The sequence below is a fragment of the Hyperolius riggenbachi genome, chromosome 4 (genome assembly GCF_040937935.1).
Source record: "Hyperolius riggenbachi isolate aHypRig1 chromosome 4, aHypRig1.pri, whole genome shotgun sequence".
Classification (NCBI taxonomy): domain Eukaryota; kingdom Metazoa; phylum Chordata; class Amphibia; order Anura; family Hyperoliidae; genus Hyperolius; species Hyperolius riggenbachi.
Genome location: NC_090649.1, coordinates 336,328,220 through 336,351,423, shown reverse-complemented (window position 1 = coordinate 336,351,423; position 23,204 = coordinate 336,328,220). Strand labels below are relative to the sequence as shown.

The following is a 23,204-nucleotide window of genomic DNA, read 5'->3' as shown; positions in this document are numbered from 1 at the left end:
CTAGCTGCAAACAGCTTCAAAAGTTTATGATTATTTATTCCTGTGATACAATGAGGGCAGCCATGTTCTGTTTATCACATTGTCACCGGCTGAGGGCTGGAGATGCTATCAGCTTGCCTGTGTGTAAATTCAGCCCCCTCTCCTCCTCCCTTCTGCCTCTGAAATCAATGGCTAGTAGCCTCCTCCTGCCCAGACTGAGCTCCCATAAGCCCTTGCTACAGTGCCAAGGCACAAAAGGAGCTGTGGGCAAGGCTTGTTTAGTTTATAGGGAATCAGAGTATTAAAATAAAACAAAAAAAGTATTTGGCTTGAGGAGTTCCCTATAAACTGTATGAAAGGAACACAATTATGCAATGAGTAAAAGTTTCGGATCTACTTTAAGCTTTTTACACATTTTTAATAATTGGAGTGACCAGAAAGATCATTGTGGGGATGATTGTTATACAGACACACTGCTCGGAAGCTTGTTCTGTTGTGAAAGGAGGAGGAAGGACTAGTGAGAGGTGTACCGCTGTACAAGCTGCAGTAAAATAACAATAGAATTTTAGTGGTCCAACATGATTATTCACTAATAGTGAAATCAGTAGGGTCAGGAAATACCTCATACAATGGATTTCTAAATGACCACTCCAGAAGTGTTGTTTTACCCATCTGTCAGCCAACAGAAATCCAGCTTATGTACTGTATGGGCATGGCGTTAGGCACTTAAAACTTCCAGGGAATGGTTTCCCTATTTGTGACAAATTACCTAATGTGTTATCTTTAAATAGGGAAAGTGTGGAGGGGACAACCCACCATTGTGAGCATGCTGTTCGTTCAAAACTATCTATAAAGTCATGATGACCCCGCTTTTATCGGGATATATGGAAGAATGTTCATGACCGGTTCAATATTTATTGATTTATAGCTACACTCTCCACAATTAAAACCTTTTTTCACTGAGAAGAATGAGATGGAAGTAAGAAGCTATTTAGCTATTGCAGATTTAAATTATCCATTAAAAAGTTGAAGATAAGGAAAATTATCACCAGCCAGGTGCTGTTTTGGAAAAATTGGATTAGACAAGCTGGAAAACACAGTTCAGTCATATCTGTCTGATTTATAAGCTAGAATCAATGCACGTGGTTCCCCTAAAGCCTCGTACACACGTATGAGGACTGGTACTGGAATTGGTACTTGATCCCTTTGGCAACAGTTTATAGCAGAGTGCTGTACTTACACAGCGTTAGTCTGTAGACTAGTGATGTGTTCTATTATTATGTGGGGGGGGGGTATGAAATACGCGCAGCAGAGCCGGCGAGGTAAGGAGGAGAACAATGCTTATTGGTCAAGACGCTCCTACAATCTCCGTCTCTCACCAACGCATTAGGGCCGCTGCATACATTCTACATTTTTTGCCCCAACCGGATAAAGTGGATGGAAAATATATAGTTTGTGTACCAAGCCTTACCCCCTTCCAGTGCAATGAATTGCCAAATAGTCCTACATGAATCAAGCCATTCTGACTTATCTGATGTTTGTAATTGTGCAGGAACATAAAAATACAAAAATTCAGACTTGCATATATATTATTTATTTATTTTATGTATTTATTTATTAATTTTACATATTTGTCAATGTTGTTTTTTTTTCAGGTCAGAATATGGCATTGGTGCTGAGAGCAGTATGAGTGCCTCTGGTCAAAACAGCATGGGACCTTCAAACAGTGATCCAAGCATGTATTCACCAAATCGTTATTCAGGACAACAAAGGTGTGTAACACAGTCTCTGTAAAAAAACAAATGTTTTCTAGTCCTGGGTTACAGGGCTTGCTTTACAGTATCTACAGTATGTATAAGCTCCTTCATTAGTTCATGTCAAATATCACACTTTTAAATAATGTTGTCATGATTCACTTTCTTCTTAAAGCTTTCCAGAAATGCAATCTGTATCATTTTACAAGGTTTCTGCTTGTACCCTTCCCCCTATCCAAAACCAGATCTGCCCTCAGGGCCCACGAAACCTGGTGTTGAAGTATTTAGCTAAGCCTAAAGACCTATGCACACTTTAACCTGTTGTTGCCTAAAACAATATTTGCAGATCATTTTGGGTTTTTAAATGATCACTGTCTAAATATGGGCCAAGCAACTTCTCAGCTTTATGGAGAGTAGGGGAATAGAGACACACAAGAACAAGCTGTGCTGTGCTTGGGGTATTAACTGTGATTTTCCAGCATGTCCGGCCACTAATGGCTTGTTGGTGGCGACACTTGTACACACTTTGCAAGGGAGTCTGACACAATGGGCTTGATTCACAAAAGCGGTGCTAACAGTTAGCACGCTGGTGAAAAGCCCTTTATCACGCCTAAACTCAGTTTAGGTGTGATAAGTTTAGGCGTGATAGGCGTGATAAGTTTAGGTGTGATAAGTTTAGGTGTGATAAGTTTTGGCGTGATAACTAGAGCACCAACTGGGTTAGCACCGGACTGCACAGCTGATCAAAAGTTTTTCGCTAGCAAAGTCTGGTGCATTTCGCATAGAGTTTAATGGCGCTGCTTTGCGTGCGGGACTTTGCGCGCGATCTAAACTTATCTAAACGTATCACGCCTAAACTTATCACGCCTAAACTGGCTTTTCACCAGCGTGGTGCAATGGTTATCACGCCTAAAGTCTCTAACTGGGTTTCTATGGCTACCAGCCTTCGCATAGTGTAGTACGCAGAGCAGCGGCAGATTAATAGTGCAGACACAAGCGCTGTAGCTGTGTCCTGCTAATTATTGTGTAATTGCTGTTTATTTTTGTGGTTTTTAACCCAATGTGTTTTTAGGAACTTATTTTGTAAAGCGAATTGCAGGTAGTATATATATATATATATATATATATATATATATATATATATATATATATATATATATATATATATATATATATATATAAAATACTAATGCACTATTTATCCGCCGCTGCTCTGCGTACTACACTATGCGAAGGCTGGTAGCCATAGAAACGGACAACAATAAGTGTCCATTTCAATGCCAGCTTTGCTACAGGGGTCCCTGCCGGGCAGCGTCATCAGTGATGCTGTGTTCCACTCAGACGGCAGTTGCGTGCCATCAAAGAGGGAGGATGTGTCCTACTCTGCGCAGCAGATAAATTGCTGCACTTTACGACGGACGAATAAACAGTATAATGGCACGATTGTGCAGTTGAAATATAGAAGAAACCTTCAAGGGCAGCACAGAGGGGAAACCTAAAACGGCAGAAACATCACCAGGGAAAGATTCCTCCTACAAGTAAATGGATTATGCTGAGTCGCGTCAGTAAGGTAAATCTGCTGACGTGACTGTGAAAGTAATCAAAGCAGATGTCAGTGTAAAAAAAAAATTCCTCTGCCTCAACACATGTTACATACTATGCTCTACATACAGCCATACATATTACAGTGACTAAAAAACACAAATTTTAGCCATAGTGCCCCTTTAAGACCAGTTCTGATCTGTCAGAAACTGTCAGTCAGAGGACTCTCCAGACTTGTCTTCTGGACATACTGCGCTGCGCATGCACAGTATGTACTTTCTGCTTCCCCGTGGCCGTGCATAATGATGTAGCAGGCTGCGAGATGGCTGGTGCAGCTGTGTGGGAGATGACAAGTGGCAACTGCTGGATATAGTCTGACACTTTGATTTGTACAGGATGATGCTGTGCCAGATTTTATCAACAACAATGCCATCTAGCGGCAGCCACATTTACCTAAGTTGGACTATATCTGACATAAGTGCTATAGGGGAAAATCCCAATATCGTACATAGTCCAAGATGAGATTGGAAAGGGTTAAAAATTGGCTTTAATGCTTCAGTTCATGGTTATCATTCCTAACAATTGCTCTTCAACCATCATGTCCACATTTTTGGATCTTTAAAGAGAACCTGAGGCAGTGAGGGGGAAGATGGGACAAATTCATATATGGAATAAACAAAATAAAATTAGTTTATTCCATATACTAATTTGTTGTCATTGAGGTAAGCCACCTCAACCTTTTTTTTATTTTAGCTGTTTTTAAAGGACAACTGAAACGAGAGGGATGTGGAGGCTACCATATTTATATCCTTTAAGCAATACCAGTTGCCTGGCTATCCTGCTTATCCTCTGCCTTTTACTTTTACTTTTAGCCATAGACCCTGAACAAGCATGCAGCAGATCAGTTTTTTCTGACATTATTGTCAGATCCGATTAGCTGCATGCTTGTTTCTGGTGTGATTCAAACACTACTGCAGCCAAAGAGACCAGCAGGGCTGTCAGGCAATCGGCATGGTTTAAAAGGAAATAAATATGTCTGCCTCCACATTCTTCTCACTTCAGTTGTCCTTTATCAATATTTGGGCACCTCTTCCCTCTTTGTGCTACCCACGCTACTTTGGAAGGGGTGTTTCTTTTTGGATAGGTGTACCCTCACCATCACAACCAATTTGGAGTTCTTTGCCAAGAGAGCATCCAGCGTCCAGTGTATCTGGACACCCGAGTGGAGTTGGGGGTCATTGATCTCCACCTTCCTTCAGTGAAACCTGTAACCTCCGTTTGTGAGTACCACTCTTCACCACAATTTTAACAATCCTTGTAATTATGTATTATGCTATTTGGGCTCCTGTTGTCTCTGTGTTTTTTCTCCACGGTGTCTCTTTTGGTCACCCTATACAACACTATCAAAAAAGATTAACTGCACTCACCAGGATACAGCCATGTTCATGTTCTGATGGGATCCAGTCGTTGATATGGATTCTGGTCTGTCATACAAGAGTTCAATGAATGTCTGCATTGACACTTCATCCTTGCTAATGCTTTCCAGTTCCCCTTTCTCTTATTAGCTGCTAGTCATGACCTCCTTTTCCTGGACCTATTGATCTCGTCATTACCTCCTTTGCTAGGGCATGCTAAGGTCCATTATGCTGCTGTCTCCAATTCAGATGGGTGATTTCTTGGTCCATCAATCTCTGCTGTTCCTTGATAATGATCTTGCTGCCTATTTTCTTCCTTGCCCTTCTGCCAGAAAACACTGGTGTTCCAATGTCTGTTAGATCAAACCCTTGAGAGCCTTATTGTGGGATGGCTGCACTGGTTCTGGTCCTATTGTTGTGGGCACTTTTATTTCTTGGCCACTAAATTTTAAGCTGACGAGGGATAGAACATCATGGGCCATATGCAATTTGCTTTTTCACCTGAGTTTTCTCCTAGGAGATAATTTTTCATCTTCGATTTAAAATAACTTTTCAGCTTTTTCAATTAAAAAAAAAAGTATCAAAAAGTAGGTGAGAAAGTACTATCAAAATTATTTCGAGTATTTTCTTGCTTTCTGGTGGCTTAAAATGTATTTTATTGACAAGTTAACAATTTTCACCTAGGAGAAAACTCGGGTGAAAGAGTGAATTGCATATGGGCCCATGCCTTGGTTTTCCTGCACATACAAGCTTCACACCTATTGCCAGGTTTCCTTCCATTCAGCTCCCCTTGCTCACATGTGCTTAGTAGTCAAAGATGGAGGATCCCCTTAGTATCTCCTTCATTGCCTCTTCCTGCTGTGCCTTATTAGGTGCTGATTAGGTGCTGGTTCTCTCGACATGATTAGCTGTTTATACTCTCTACAATCGGTAGCAAGTAAGAATAAGTGTGTGCACATTTTGCATGTGATAAAGATATTAAATTGTTACTTTTTAGCAAAGAAACTGTGGAGGGAATGTTTTCTGCCATACAAGCTATTGAAATAAAGCTAATAATTAAGGATTAACCTTGATAACTGAAAGTTCATGACATGTACATAAACAGTATATTGAAAATAAAGTAAGAACCACTTTTTAATGATCATTATGACATTTGTTATTTATTTGTTCTGTAGACATGAAGCCTATGGCCAACAATATCAAGGGCAGGGTCCTTCATCAGGACAACCACCTTATGGAGGGCACCAGCCAGGAATGTATCCACAACAACAAGTACGTCCATTTTAACATGTAATATTTCTATCATGTAGTTTGATCTATTGTAGAGAAACTAGCTTGCTGCATGGACCGTTGCTTAAACTTTTGGTCCAGATTGCTTTGAATGGTTTCAACTTATTAAAGTTAAAGAATAGTTAACACTAGAATAGTGACTGGCTTTTACAAAAGATACTGTGGTAATTATAGACATCTAATTGTTTGTCTGCTTTTGATCCTTTGTGAATAGGGCTCGATTCAGTAACATTTGAAATACAAAATAAAATGAGTAAATTATTGCATGGCATAACCTTTGTGAGAGTTTTCTGAAATTCAAACTTATGTGATAAGAGAGTTAATTTAAAGGGATACTGTAAGCTTCGTCAGCATAGCTTTTCCAAGGAAAAGATGCACTGTTGCACATGGTGGTTATCTGAAAGTAAAGCCGTGAGACAACCTACAAGCCCTACAAGCCAACCCATACATTCAAACTTCTTGTCGTTCTAGAGAGTGTCAACCAGTTCATAGCTACTACTAACTAACTGCTAACTACTTCTAGTAGAGTGTTGGTATTTTTACTTATATTCTACTATCCCTGATTCCCAATTCTACTATTCCCCACTGTAGCCCTGTTCTTACACTAACCCTCCCCTATCTATGCCTAACATTAACCCCCACATTTATGCCTAACACTAACCTCCCCCCAACTATTCCTAACACTAACTTCCCCCTATCTATGCCTAACACTATACCCCCTTACCTACAAAAACCTGCTGCTCAGCTGACAACGTACTGTCATCTAACTTACCGCCTGGTGTTCGGCTACATTATAGCCGCATGCCTATTACCATTCCTCCAACACTCCTTGATTAACCTGTAGTCTAATTAATCCCCAGGCACTTGGCTATGACATAGCAGAGGACCTATTATCGCTGCTCCAATAGCCAGAGTTCATCTATAACAGAGGTGCCCACACTTTTTCGACTTGTGAGCTACTTTAAAAAAATAGCCAAAATGATCTACCTATGTACAATTTTAGGAGCACACTTGTATATACAGAATGGAAAATGTAGTGGGGTCAGGATCTACCACAAGTCCTTCGCGATCTACCGGTAGATCACGATCTACCTAATGGGCACCACTGATCTAAAATATAAACAGACACTGGCTACCCAAATTACCTTCTCAGCACCACCATAGCAGCAATTTACACTGCGGCCTATGGCAACACCCAAAGTACTAGGTGGGCGGTACCAGAGCCGGATTAAGGCCAAATGGAGCCCTAAGCAAAGTAGCAGATCTGGGCCCCCACACTGTGTGCTGCCAATCGACAAATGCAGCCACCATGTGCCCCAGTTGGCAAATACAGTCACTGTGGGCGCCAATCGACAAATGCAGCCAAAATTTGTCCCCAATAGAAAAATGCAGTCACCACGTGTCCCCAATAGATGGACACAGGCACCATGTGCCCCAATAGACAAATGCAGGCAATTAAAAAATGCACTACCTATTTCCACAAGGCGTGAGACAAACAAACCAATTCACAATCCCAGCAAAACCTCTTACATAGTTGTCTACATACACAAGTCAATCATGCACTGATACATAAGGCAAGTTGTACACAAACATTTCTACTCACCTGGGGCTTCCTCCAGCCCACTGTAGACCATGGGCTCCCTCAATGTGTGTCTAGTCCCATCTGTTCCCCTGCTTTCCCCCCCAGTAGTTGGGGACTACTGTGCATGCACAGCCCTGGCCTTGCATGTGCTTGGTCGCCTTCCTGTGACCAGGAGTATTCGGCACCGATGCAGTTCCTCAAGGTTTGTAACTGCGCATGTGCAGAGCACTCCCACCCATGGAAGTACAACAAAGCATGTGTGTAAGACCGTCCGCAATGCAGAAGATGAATGTACCGCGGCTAAACACAGAGGACAGGTACAGTATTAATTGCAGGGGGGGCACATTCACATTATTGGGGCAACAATGGAGGCGGCATCACAATGCTGATTCCCAATAGATTTCATACTAAAATCTCTCTCTAGGGAATCAGCCTGCGGTGTATGGGCAGCGACAGATCTCTCTATGATCAGATTCGATGATAGGGAGCTCTGTCTCTTGGTCAATCTGCAGATACATCATCATCTAACTTATGGTCACCTTTATATGATAAATATACCATTTACAAACACAGACTAACACAGGAAAGCTCTGTCAGGAAACACACAATATGAGAATGAGCAGCTCCACATATTTTCACTGTGTGTGCAGCTTATCTGCTGCACTTTATTACCTGTCTGGCTGAGCTGAGCTGAGGTCCGTTGGAGGACATACAGCCTCTGCAGCACGGGGCACGCTGGATGGATTTCTGTCCTGACTTTCTGACTTAGCTGTCACTGTGTCCTCCTCCAGTGCCCCTGCCTGTGCCTGCACTATATTGTGGAGAGCAACCATCTCTCCTGATACTTGCAGAGTGTTTGTTGTGGGGGGTGGGGCGGGCTCAGCTGCCTCTCATCTCTCCTTCCTTTATATTAGCTGGAGGGAGAAAAAAGAATGTGCTGCTGCCTGGAGGGAAGGAGACCTGTCACCTGACCTGATGGTTCTAATCCTCGCTGCCCGGGACCTCACTGTAGTGCACAGTAACATGTATGCACACATCAGAACTGAGGCAGTCTCTCCCAGCCACACTGAGGCAGTCTCTCCCAGCCACAGTGAGCACGCTGGCTAGAGTCACATGGGGCAGGCTGGAGTAGAGAGCGTCCCATCACCATGGTAACCCGACGCTCAGCCTTCAGAAAACTGATAGCCGCTGCTGCAGGCAGGTAAAAGAGACGCTCTGCTGCCCATAATTACATTCTGGGGCCCATTAGCTGCAGCAGCTGCAGGCATGATGTAAGAACAATAAATGACATGCAGACAAGGGCCCTTTGAACCTCAATGGGGCCCTAAGCAGGAGCATGCAGTGCCTGGTTGAAGATCCGACTCTGGGCGGTACGCTCATTTTACTTTATTCTGCGTGTATGTCCTTTGTACTGTAGATTGAGAGAGAGGTCAAAATATTCAATATGCCTTCTAAAAACACCACTGTTCAGTTCCATTAGTGAAGCAAGGGTTCAAAGTTAAAAAAAAAATAAAAAAAAAAATTGCATGTGTAATGTATTTGAATAAAAAACGTACTTATCCTGCCTTTTGAAATATCATTTTAGTCTCTCCATAATCTCCTTCTAATAAATTCTACATATGGATTGCTTTGACTTCTGGGTTCGTATCCCGGAGCCAAGGGGCTTCACTTTTTATTCACTTTAGTAAACTGACATTAACTGGTAGCAAATACCTTTGTAATATTACCAGCAGAGCACTGTATGTTGCACAATTACTGCATGACTTCTGGTCAGTGGCGTAGCTAAGGAGCTATGGGCACCAGTGCGAGTTTTACATGGGTCCCCCCTAAGCACTCCATACTTAACAATTGATATGATGCACCAAAACCTGGCAAGAACAACCACAGTGTCAGAGGTGCAAGAAAGGAATGGGGAACAGTTTGTTAATGATTACTACCATTCAAAGCATCTATAGAAGTGATTATTACCAGCACAGAACCAATAAAGAGCTAATACTGCGTTTGAGGGAGGGCCCAAAGGCCCCGATGCAGTTGAGACCTCTGCAACCCCTATTGCTACGCCACTGCTCCAGGACATGGATAAAAATGTTTCTACAGTAACCTACATTATGCTACTTGCATAACCCATGTTACCACAGCAATACGAGCATTATCCATGGTACTGTGGGTCATGATAATTGTGCAAAATGCTGGGTACTACTGGTGTAAGTACTGGTAATATTGGGATGTTCTCTCTGGGTGTGGCAATATTAATAGTTATTACTATATAACTATGTAACCCCTTTATTTCTAATACTGAATGAGAAAAGCTCTGAGATTTTTAGTTTGCAGAATTCTTATGCAAAAACATAGTTTATTGTGCCAGTTAATGAGGCCACATGGTGAATAAGCATTCAACTAAACCAATGTGATAACATCTTAAAAACAATTACATAATTCAGTAACAATATGCTTTATGCATTTGGCCGATAGAACCTTGAGGTTTTTTTTGTTCTAGTCTCAAATACTACTATGGAAACCACCCTAAATGCATGCCATTTTCTCTTTTCCAGTAAATATCTATAAATGTGTTTTTTTGTGTTTGTGTTTTCATACATTGTGTTTTGTAAAACACCACATAATATATATATATGCAAGGAATTAAGTAAGAATTAGTGACCACATTTTGACTATCTAGTAAATACAGGTTTTTGTTTTACAACTTTTCTCATATTCTATCTCTCTCCCCGTACATATCCTCACTAGTTTCCAGATACCAACCGAACTGCAATCTCCGATCTGCACATGCTAATAATGTGTGTACTTGCGGTACTTGCAGCTGGAAATAAGGGTAATATTGCCGTGCGCTGTCTGTACATGACATTATTACCACAATGTGGGGTAATAAATGAACCCCACGATGTGGGTGTAATACATCAACACCCATGCCACATGTCAGTTCAGGACTCTTTAAGGAACTTATTGCTTCAATTAAGTGTAATATGAAGATGTGTGATGTATGTATAGCATTTCATTTTATTTTTTCTTTATTTCATTTGTAGAATTACAAGCGCCATATTGATAGCATGTATGGTCCTTCAGCAAAGAGGCATGATGGAGACATGTACGGTATGCAGTACAACAGCCAACAGCAAGATGCATATAATCAGTATGGCAGCACTTACTCTGGACCTGACAGGAGACCAGTTCAAGGACAATATCCTTACCTCTATAACAGAGAGAGGATGCAGGGTCCAGGACCAGTGCAACAACATGGAATGGGAACTCAGCTGATAGGAGGTCCAGTACAGTCACCTTCAAGTGATAGTACTCAGCAAAATATGTGGTCATCACGCAGTGACCTACCTTATTCATACCAAGGAAGGCAAGGCCCTACAAGCACGCAGCAGCCAAGTACTTTTCCAACTGTAGCACGTTCTGATGAGATGATGGGACCTGACCAAAGAATAAATCATGAGGGTCAGTGGCCATCACATGGAAACCAACGACAGACTTCCTATATGTCTCCTTCTGCATCAATGCAACCAAGCACAAGAGCTCCCCCAACATCTTATCAGACTCCACTATCAATGACCAACCACATTTCTAGGGCCCCTAGCCCTGCTTCATTTCAGCGGTCACTAGAAAACCGCATGTCACCTAGCAAATCTCCTTTCTTGCCTTCTTTAAAAATCCAAAAGATCTTGCCCACAGCCCCACCATCTCAGGCATCTGCACTTACTCCTCAGCCTCCTGTGGTTAGACGTGAAATTACCTTTCCCCCTGGGTCTGTGGAAGCCACCCCACCAGTTTTAAAATCGAGGAGAAAAATTACCTCAAAAGATGTTGGTAAGTGCCAACCGTAGTTTACTTTTCTCATGTAAAACACATTTTTTAAAGTTTCAGGACACATTTCATTATAAATAATTAAGTAAATATGAAAAACAAAATGTTATTCTAAACCAATTTCCAAAAACGTTTAAAGGATAAAAGTCACTTGATCATTTGCCATATGGTGAATCACTCTAACAACATACAGGCTAATCAACTGCTGATTCCTTTTATTGTAGTCAAATTCAAGATTTTTTTTGGCCTGTGAGTTTGCTAAATATAAATTTGCCTTTATATTTTGCATAGCTTTTTAGTTAGGGGCTTTTGGTTCCTTTTGTTCCTTGACTTCTCCTCTTCCATTTTTATTGTTTATTTTGTAAGACTCTAATTACATTAGTTAATGCCACATATATGTTGTATGCCACCCCTGTCATTATTTATAGCCTATGTTGTACAGACCCACAGACAATGAAGGTGCTACAGTATGTGATTTGTTCATGATAATTGTGCTTTGCATTATAAGCTTCTTTATAGTCAGCACAAATGAACATAGAATGCATGTTTTATAAGTGCTATCTTTTATTGATCCACTGTGTAAACATGGAAACTAAGTAAATTCAGCAGAATAGAAAATATACCATATGCAAATCTTGCAAAAGACACCTATCAATAGAATGTAACTTGGTAATACTGTACCGTTATCTGGCTGATATTGAAATCTGCCCATTCTGGATTCCAGCTTGTTGGTGTGAAAAATCTGGAGCAAAGTCATGGCCACCCATTCCTTCAGTCAGACATATTGAGGATTTTGAATTCAAAAGCCTTGTTTTTTTAAAAGCGATTGCCCTTTTTATTGTCGCTACTCCTTATTTATATTAACATAGCAAAATAAACAAGGCAACAATTATAGGTTATACATGGGGTAGCACAATATAAAAACCTTTTTTAAGTTGATAAATTCATGTATTTATACATATAAGCACAGGCGTAGAAGACAGGCAAAAAAGGCACCAAGGCAATTGGCTCCAAAGAGGGGTCCATCCCTCCTCTTTTTCTCCTAAGTTTTCTCTTTGGAGAATATTTTTCATCTTCTGATCTGATTCTGATAATTAGCCTCCAACCAATGTGCAATTAAAAAAATGAATATTTGGTGCTCTCTCTTTAAATGGCACGTTTGCAAAAGCACTCCACTGTACTCCATATGTAACAACATGAAATGATTCCTCTGGTAGCCACCTTACTCCGATAGCAGAATTTCTTAGTGCATGTAAAAAAGCCTCTAGGGAGAGTATCTTGCTTTTTGTTTTGGTGTTAGAAATTATTCCAATATCCAGCACAAATATTTCAATGACTAAAGAAAAAGGTGGAAAGTCCAGGCATCTGCTACATTGCTGATGTTTCTTATTGTGTGATTAGTGTGCTTGACATTGAGTTATTTGGTTTTGTATAGGCTTACTTTGGGGTTGATTCATTAAAGAGAACCCGAGGTGGGTTTGAAGAATATTATCTGCATACAGAGGCTGGATCTGCCTATACAGCCCAGCCTCTGTTGCTATCCCAAACCCCCCTAAGGTCCCCCTGCACTCTGCAATCCCTCATAAATCACAGCCACGCTGCTGACAAACAGCTTGTCAGAGCTGGCTGTGTTTATCTCTATAGTGTCAGTCTGCTGCTCTCCCCACCTCCTGCAGAACTCCAGTCCCCGCCTGCATCCCTTCCCTTTCTGCTGATTGGAGGGAAGGGACGGGGGCAGGGCCCGGAGCTATGCAGGAGGCGGGGGAGCAGATGAGACTGACACTACAGATGTAAACACAGCCTCACAGCATGGCTGTGATTTATGAGGGATTGCAGAGTGCAGGGGGACCTTAGTGGGGTTTGGGATAGCAACAGAGGCTAGGCTGTATAGGCAGATCCAGCCTCTGTATGCAGATAACATTCTTTAAACACACCTCGGGTTCTCTTTAAGCTGCGCTGCTAAAGCAGCACAGCCTAATGGGAATAGTGCGTGTTGTGTGCACGCTACACGTGCTCCAGCCACATAATGGCCACTCCACTCATCCTGCGGTGAGCCCCGTCGAGTTCAGTGGCTTCATAGCATGTGATCCTTGAACTTGGCCCTACAGGCTGCTTGTCAAATGCGCACATCTCGTGCGTGCGCACAACTCGCGCTCCTCACATTAAGCTGCACTGCTTTAGCATGAATGAATGCATTCATGAATAAACCACACTATGGGAAAGCAAAGTGAATAAAACAAAAAAGGTGGTGTATATAAGGTGCAGCTATATCAATGTCTGTGTGATTTCAGAAATATGTAATTCTTTAGAAGATTATAATCGTGTGAATATTTTTATAAAGCTTTATATGCTGGTTTACAGAGGGTGTATATATGGATAGGGTTGGGTGATTTAGTTAGCCACGGGATTGCAATTTGTGATCTCTTGGCCTAGTGCAGCCACATCACCACAACAAAATGTGATACATCATGAGCACCAAGTGAGTGGCTGCAATATCCAGAAATGTTCACCACCTGCATGTCAAGAGACATGCTAGCTGCACAAATAGCCAGCTCTATTAAAGTGAATAGAAAAACATTGTATGAACATGTACTGTTTACTTATTTGTTACCAGAAATCACATTGGTAAGAAGGTTAATCACATCATTTTTGTAACAAATTAGTGGAAGATGCTGAGTGCAGTTTTTAAAAAGTTTGCACATGGGCAGTGTGTAGAAATTGTGGGACCAAATAGGGCTGCTCAGTGGGGTATTCGAAATTCAGCCTCACTATTTGAAATTCCTCTTTATGATTTCCATTACTCTACATGAATGGTTTAATAGAAAGCACCATTGGAAATTTCAAACATACTTACCACTTAGTTTATAGCCAAACAATACAATTTAGTAGGGGGTCAGTCTCTTAGTGAGTTAGAAGAAGGACAGAAAAACAGAGATGTTGAAGGAAATATACAGATGAAGAACTACCTATAAAGAAGTAGACAAAAGTGTACTGATTAGAAGACAAAAATAAACAGATAAAGACAGAAGTATATAAATTAATTCAGATAAAGAGCAAAAGAAAAGATGTATTGCTTTGCTAAATGGATTTTTTTCACTTTTTACATTGCAAATGTTTTTAATTTTGAACCCTTATTTTGAATAGGTAAGGTGTCATAAATGACCTCATTTCACATATTTATCGTGGCTGCCACTTATTAAATGGGATTTCCAGGTTCATTACTAGACCCCCACCTCCTCACGGCCGTGAATGGACATGAGTTCTTTGACGTTAACATTGAAAAAATGATGCTTTGAAAAGAAACGGGAGGCCTTGCCTATCCCATTTTTAGCATTGCACTCACACCTCTTCCTTACTCAGTGTTAAAAACCATGCATGTTCATGTTGCTCTGAAATTTTTCATTAAAAATTTGCAAAATTTTCCATAAATTATGCCCTTTGTCTTTGTATACTTTATGACGTATACTTGCGTTTTAACAGTAAGTATTGTCTTTATGCCACATAACTTATGATATATTATATACATATATTTTTTTCTAGTAACACCTGAAGCTTGGAGAGTGATGATGTCATTGAAATCTGGCCTGTTGGCTGAAAGTACCTGGGCTTTAGACACAATCAACATCCTGCTATATGATGACAGTACGGTGGCTACTTTCACCTTATCACAGGTTAGTGTGCTACAGTTCAGCAATTATATCACATTACATCAATTACATGTTAAATATTTTGATCCTGATTTACTAAAATTCTTCCAGGCTGAGTCTACTGGAGGACACAAATGATCCAATAAACCTGGTCTGGATTTATTAAAAAAAAATATTCTATTGAGCAGCAATAGTTTACGTCTTTCACCTTGTTCATATCACATCACCACTAAGTTTTGCTGATAGATTAGTGGGTTAGGGTTATGTACTTAGTACAGATGCATTAATTGTATGCATTGTATGCATTAGTTGTATGCATTAACCAGGGAACATTATCAAGGATCCATGCAGCTTAAGTTGCAAAACCACTAAATTGCAAAGTTTTTAGCAACCCTTCCTACGGTCCAATACATCCTAGGTGGGAAGACGAACTGTTTAAAATAAATCTAGGGCAATATTTTAGGAACACTTAAAGAGAACCTGTACTGAGTAAAAATATTTAAAATAAACACATGAGGTAACTTCAAATGAACATTACATAGTTACCTTGCCATCAGTTCCTCTCAGAAGCTCACCATTTTCTTCTGACAATAATCCCATCCAATACACCCAATATATCAGTTGCTGTCAGTAAAATATCAGTTGCTGCCAGTTATAGCTGAGAGGAAAACGGATGTACCAGGTAATGTCCATGTTTCCCTATGGCTCAAGTGGGCGATGCTACAGTTTAACTGTGTGCTGACCAGAAAGCTGTTATGGGTAATGGCTATTTTCAAAATGGAGGATGGAAAATTCCCTTGATCATAGTGAACAAATAGGACGCGGGACAGGAGAAAGACACTAAGGAGTAGACTACATGGAAGGTAAGTATGACTTGTGTATGCTTATTTTGACTTTTATTTTCAGTACAGGTTTTCTTTAAATTCTCAAAAAGAATGGGGTAAGTATTGTGTCTACCAGAGATAAGGTGAGACAGATGACTTGGTAGTATGCTATGAATATATATATATATATATAGTTACTATAGTAGATCATTCAACTAGAACAATTAAACTGTGCTGTAAGACCTCCAATATCCATGCAAAGTACAGCAAGCAATCCATAACTCGTGTTGGGCCAAAAAGCTGTATATGAAGTGATTTACACTAAGCTCACAAATATATGTTTATAAAGGGCAAAGCCAAAATTGTAATTGTGCCATGTAATATAATTTCAAATATTTTTGGGCTTCAGTTTGGCTATTTTTTAGATGTTCTCAGTAAAATGTTGATGCTTTTTTTTGGCCAAATTATATACAACAGTTACTATAATGTGTGTATAGAGTTACCTGCCTCACCTTATCACTGGAAGTCACATCTTCTACTTTTACATCTTCTACATTTTTTTTGTAGTAAATGCATGAAATACGTTGCTTAAGCTTACGCTCTTTTTATTTCTTTCTTGGTAAGAAAAGGCAGTCATGCCCTGATGTACCCTTTATCACCCTTCCATTCCTCCCTAAGGAGGGGAAGGAAGGGAGTTAATGGGGAGGGGAAGAAGAAGTAATAGAAGGGTGGTAGGTGAGAACATCCTAACAAGCCAGGCCTCTTCCAGTCTGAAAACTTGACTTTAGTCAAAAGTCACATTTTTTCCAAGGATTGGGTGAAACAAGTTGAGGAACAAACTATGCACAGAGATATATGGATTTACATACTTCTGTGCTTATCTTGGGTAGCTTAAAACCACAGTTCAGGTATGCTTTAAATGAAATTTATTGGACAAAAAAAAATCCATCTAGCATTGTTTCACTGCAATATATTTCACAGCAGTATATCACAAACATCTTCTAAACATTACAAATAAAACTGAAACATTTAGTGAAGCAGTTTATAGAGAACATTGAACAATATACACCTCTCCCATGTTATATGAGAAAAAAACTGCAGAGTCCAGAGAAAGCCCATATGACTTCAATGCACAAAGTCTCCTGGTGCAATTCAAATCTGGCTCCATAAATCAAGAGTTCTTAACACTTATTCATATGTGTACCTTATTATGATTTGGAAATTAGATGGAATTCAGATTTGTTTTTATTTATAACTGTTTAAAGTCATTTGGTAATATTTCTTTGTGTTCATTTAACAGCTACCTGGTTTTCTGGAGCTCCTGGTTGAATATCTAAGGAAATGCCTCATTGATATTTTTGGCATATTGAAGGAATATGAAGTTGGGGCAGATTTCAGTAACATTCTCGATCTTGGCTATAATGACAGTCAATTTACTGAAGAAGAAGCTGCTATGTGCTATGATGAGATAGATACTGATGAAGTTACTGAAGAAAATGATCTTGATAAAGATGAGAACAGTATTACAGATGAAAAAGAAAAAAGAAAGATAGAGGAAAAAAACACCTCATTTTTAAAACCTGAAAATCTGATCACTCAAAGTGAGAGGCCAAAACAAGCAAGTAAGTTTGATAGATTACCAATTAAAGTTATAAAAAAGAATGATCTGTTTGTAATTGACCGATCCAACCAACTTGGACATGTCCAGGAATTTTCAAGTGGATTATTGCATTGGCACCTTGGTGGTGGGGATATAACTGAGCACATTCAGACTCACTTTGAAAGCAAAATGGACATTCCCATCTGCAGGAGAATTCAAAGTCCTGTTAGTCCTCCAAACAAAAGGAAGAGAGACCAAGATGACAGAGTTCTACCAGATAATGACGATCAGCCAGAAAAGAACATAACTGCAACAATTGATGATGTACTTTCAGCAAGACTTGGTGCACTTCCTGAAGATTCCAATAACCCTTGCTTACAAACAGAGAACAACACACTTCCATTAGGAATCCACCAAGCCAAAAGTCATAGAAATATCACATTATTGGAAGATGAACCAAGAAGCAGAGATGAAATCCCTTTGTGCACGATAGCTCCCTGGCAAGACTCTTTGGCCAAGCGTTGCATATGTGTGTCAAATGTTATCCGTAGTTTGTCTTTTGTACCTGGGAACGATGCTGAAATGTCAAAGCACTCAGGCTTGGTCTTGCTTCTTGGAAAATTAATTCTACTCCATCACGAACATCCAGAGAGAAAACGATCACCACAGACTTATGAAAAAGAAGGAGAGGAAGAGAAAGGGGCAAACTACAATAAAAACGAATGGTGGTGGGATTGTCTTGAGGTGCTGAGGGAAAATACTTTGGTAACATTAGCTAATATCTCTGGACAACTAGACTTGTCTGCTTACACAGAAAGTATCTCTTTGCCAATTTTGGATGGGTTGCTACATTGGATGGTGTGCCCATCTGCTGAGGCACAGGATCCTTTTCCAACAGTAGGACCCAATTCAGTGCTTTCCCCCCAGAGACTTGTGTTGGAAACATTATGTAAACTCAGTATACAGGACAGTAATGTGGATCTTATCTTGGCTACACCTCCTTTCAGTCGCCAAGAAAAATTTTATGCCACTTTAGTTAGGTACATTGGGGATCGCAAAAACTCTGTATGTCGAGAAATGTCTGTGGCACTGCTTTCAAACCTTGCTCAGGGGGATACAGTGGTAGCAAGGGCCATAGCTTTACAAAAAGGAAGCATTGGAAACTTAATAAGTTTCCTAGAAGATGGTGTCACCTTGGCCCAATATCAGCAGAGTCAGCATAATATCATGCACCTGCATTCTCCCCATTTGGAGCCACCTAGTGTAGATATGATGTGCAGGGCAGCTAAGGCTTTATTTGCCATGGCCAAAGTGGAAGAGAACTGTACTGAGTTCCTTTTGCAAGAAAGCCGTTTATTGGATATCTCAATAACAGCTGTTCTGAACTCTTCGGTTTCCTCAGTCATCTGTGATGTACTCTTTCAAATAGGACAATTATGACACCAGTGGGAAGCCATGCTCATGTAAGAGGAGAACAGGATGTTACAAGTCACATATTACTGGCTATTTTTCTGTTCCTTAGAGAAGAAAGCTAATAAAAGAAACCAAGATGCTCCTCATCCAGTCATTATATACCAATTGGAATTTCTCAGAAGTGATCACTGGTCATTGAGTTATGAAAATAAATATTTTCCCTTTGTGAATGGTCATCGTATTTTATTTTAGTTCTTTTGTTTGTTTGTTTGTTTCTAACGTTCACCAGACCTGGTGTTTTTTTTTGTTTTTGTTTTTTTCATTTGAAGGTAATTTGGATCTGTTTTCCTTTTAATTGATTGTATTACTATATACAGACAAACTCATGTGAACATTGTAAAATGAAACTTTATCACTTCGGCAAAGATAATTTGTTGATATTTCAGTTTCCATATCCAAAGTATTTTTGTACCCTTGAGTTAAAAACAAAACACAAAAGAACAAACCAAACCTGGGTGCAATAGGGAATTACTAATGAATTTGTGTCATATATAGAAATGGGACTCAGTTTATACATGTTTTTTTTTTCTATTCTTTGGATAGCAGTGATATTAGCAAGAAAGCAGAGTGGATAAACAGTGACTACGAAAGAATAAAATAAAAAAAATGAACATTCAAAATAATTTAAAAACAAAGGTAAAATTCAAAAGCTCCATGCCACTGTAATAAGTAAATATATTTAAACTTTTACACAGTAATAGCCTTCAGATACTGCATTTTTCTTTACTGGCAAGAGGCTGGATTGTAAATAAATGATGTACAGGCCTTCACTTTTTTTCCTTAAAATTAATTTGTAGTAGATTTTTGCTATTTCGCCATAATGTGGTTAAAGTTGACTTTTTGTCATCTTATTTTTTTCTCCCTTGTCATGGCACTGACAATTTTTTTCTGGCCATATTTCCCACCATGAGGGTAATGCACAGGTTTCTGTATGTATAAAATATTGCTCTATTTCAGCACAGCAGCTGGACAAGTTGCTTTCAGGTTACAATGTGGAAATAGTTGCCTGCCGACTGAACTAAACAAATGATATAGTATACAGACAGCAGTTACTACAATGTGACAGATAAATCAACATAAGATTTTTCATTGAGGAATCTCTGCATATTTGTATTTCAAGAAAATGTAGTTAAAAGGAAAATGAGAAACAACTGTTGTAAATTCCTCCTTTTCCTCTAGCTTAACAAATATCATTTATTCAGTATAAAATCTTTATACTATATGTTCCACATGTTAAGAATAAATGTACATTAAATCTTGTTAAGCACTGTGATGGGTGTTTTTGAATCATCACTTTTATACCCTTGTATGTACATTTTGAAGAATGATGTAAACAGTATTTCAAACAATTGTTTTTGGTATACTTCTTTAAAACTGAAAAATAACTAAAAACACAACTATGACTTCAACTTTTGCACTGATAGTATAGAGAACTGTATAAGAGTTTGTACCAGTTAACAATAACAATACTTGTCTCCCGAGAACAGCTGACATGTTGCATATAGAATTGATGTTATTTTGTGTGCTGAATAGAGGTAGTACTGTATCTTACTAAAAATTCTAATGAATACAGAATGTGGAAGTATCTTGTGCATTCTGTATTACTAAATGTCAGTTTTCACTTAAAATTATTTTTTCCTATGGAGTTTAAAATTGGGGCTGTTGGTCAGCTCTGGTAATAAATAGCCACTTGCTAATTGGGTTTTCCTGCATATTTCTGTCTTCATGGAAAGTTAATCTATCAACTGGAGGAAGAACCATCAGTTTAAATGTATGCCCTGACCAGCATGTTTAAATGTATGCCCTGACCAGAGTTGCCAACCTACTATCTAATTTTTCATGGACAAAAGCCCCCCAAAATCTGGACACCCAAAATGTTAGACGGACAGAGGGCAGAATCAGCAGGGCACTTTTAGACCTATTGTGGGTGGATCTAAAACCATGGGTGTGCTCACAAGTTACTACATTAGTTGTTTAGGCTAAGTGTAACAAGCTATTTCAAACCCCTCTTTTAGCAGCAACCCCAGACAGGCCTTAAGTGTGAGTGGTTTTTAAATGACAAATGCAGAAATCTTGAGGGTCCTTTCTCCCCCCAATATGACAAAATGCAGCAATCCTGAAGACCCCATTTTCCCCTCCCCATGATACAAACACAGCAAACCTGAGGTAGCCTCCCCCCATGTGACAAATGCAGCAACTCTGAACTTTTTTTCAACACCTGGTTAAAAACTCTTACACAAACCATTTCCGCAGCACAAAATTCCTGGGGAGGCTCCTCCAATGCTGCTCTGTTTCTCCACTGTCCACACACTAAAATCCATGACTGGGCTCAGTTGCGCAGCACTGCACAGACATGGCCTGGCTGCATGCATCTCCTTGTTGAGCTTCTGCAGCCGGAAGCATTCTACGCCTGCACAGTACTGACTGTGCAAGCACAGAATGCTCCCAGGCAATCAGCACATGCACAATAGTCCTAGACTACCAGGCCAGAGAGCAGAGGAATGGAGGATGGTGAGGAGGCCAATGGCCTACAGGAGGCTGTAGGAGATCCTAGGTAAGTATAAATGCCTGTGATAGCTAAGTCTCAGGTTTCCTTTAACTGCCTAGTGCTTACCCCAGCTTCACTGCCTGAGACCAACCCCCCCTCCCCCCTCATGCCCTATCTTGAACCAACCCTAGTTATTTTAACCAAAACTGCAAAGCATCTAGTATAACATATAAGGTACTTGGTTATCTCAGACTAGACAGAGAAAGCTCGACCCGAGGATAAGTTAATACAATGCTCATTTCATGACGCAACCTGACACAATCACTGAACAGACTCACAATGATTAATGAGAAGTGTCTGGCTGTCCCATGCAGCAGTTTCAGTCTGATTATTCTCACCAAGTTGAAAGAAGTGCAGTGTCCTGGCATTTCCCATCCTCTTGGGACTATCCTTCTACTGCCATGCTGCAGCATCCCTCCTTCTCAGCGACAAAGCTCTCCATCCCAGACCTCCTCCTTGCAGCACATCCTGTTACTCGATTGAGCTCAGCATCACCAGCAGTCAGCTCACCTGACATGGGCAAGAAAGCCACAGACAGCAGGAACCAAACACTGGATGGCCTGCCATTTCAAATGACGTGCTAGGACCACCGCACCACACTCTATCCTCACTGGCTGCTCACTCTGTAGGCAGGGGGACAGGATCTCTTTTACATCAGCCAGTCACAGCAGTACACACAGTATAGATAGCAGGGGGAGGTCTCACAGCTTAATGGTGCCACTGCGGGACACATCAGTAGTGGCACTTAAATGCGTACAGTTCCCCCTCAAAAACAGATAGAACGGACAGCCCATTTTTCAACTGTCCAAATACGGATGGTTGGCAATCCCGGCCCTGACTTTCTTTATCTCTCTGGCAATCCTATGTAAAAAAGTGCCTATTTAACCACCACCTTAAATTGTCACACCCTCACCTCAGAAAACTGAGAGAGCAATCCCATATAAAAAAGGGCTTAATGAATATAATAATTAAATGAGATTACTCATAGGTGTATCAAAAATACAAAATCAGCTTTATTGAGACACTATATCCAACAAACAGACCAACCAACAATCTAAAATCACTTAAAAATGGCCTGCAGAGAGCATACATACATCCTCAACATTCACCAGGCACCACACACTCATATAACCCCCTCTGGTACCGGTACCATAAATTGCTGTGTCTTCAGAGAGGGGGAGAGAGCTATTGGTGCATTAGGGACTGTAAGGTTGTTTACTCCTCTTTAGCTTGCAAGCTAGTAACACCTTGGTCATAAACAGTCTCACCATTTGTAGTCCTCATAGATGATCACCGCCACATTGCGATCTTTTCAGCTCAGGGCACTGGACTGATGGTTACAACCATAATGGTCATGATGTTTCCTTCAGGCGTTCGCTCCACCTGCTCTATACACAGACACCATAGCGGGGAACGTGCACTGAATGTCATGCCTTGCATGTATACGTGTGCAGCTGATCAGAGCACTCCAGGCCACGGGATTTGAACCCGCCCACCAACGCGTTGCGCCTGCCCACTTGCAGGCTTCATCAGGATGTGCGCAGCTTGCTATTGGCTGGACTGCCCTTCTTATCTGCTTACCATACGTGGGGCGGAGAGTGTGTCAGCGATTCCATATTCCTCCCCCTGGGCGGGGGTTTGTATGCACTACCTCTAACCTTCCCCCCACTGCCGGATGTAACCATGGAGACCATTTCAACAAATGGTACAGCACCTCCTTATCAG

At 40.4% G+C, this 23,204-nt stretch overlaps 1 protein-coding gene across 4 annotated transcripts in view; it reads left to right on the top strand.

Moving 5' to 3' along the window:
- Nucleotides 1-19,101, top strand: part of ARID1B (AT-rich interaction domain 1B) — a 703,333-nt gene extending 684,232 nt beyond the window's left edge. For all 4 annotated transcript variants that reach the window (XM_068231874.1, XM_068231873.1, XM_068231875.1 and 1 more), the window contains 5 exons: nt 1,635-1,751; nt 5,866-5,962; nt 10,604-11,390; nt 14,928-15,058; nt 17,159-19,101. In XM_068231874.1, coding sequence (XP_068087975.1) covers nt 1,635-1,751; nt 5,866-5,962; nt 10,604-11,390; nt 14,928-15,058; nt 17,159-18,898 — 2,872 coding nt within the window. In that variant the 3' untranslated portion in view covers nt 18,899-19,101. The remainder of the gene's footprint in view (nt 1-1,634; nt 1,752-5,865; nt 5,963-10,603; nt 11,391-14,927; nt 15,059-17,158) is intronic.
- Nucleotides 19,102-23,204: the final 4,103 nt, after the last annotated feature.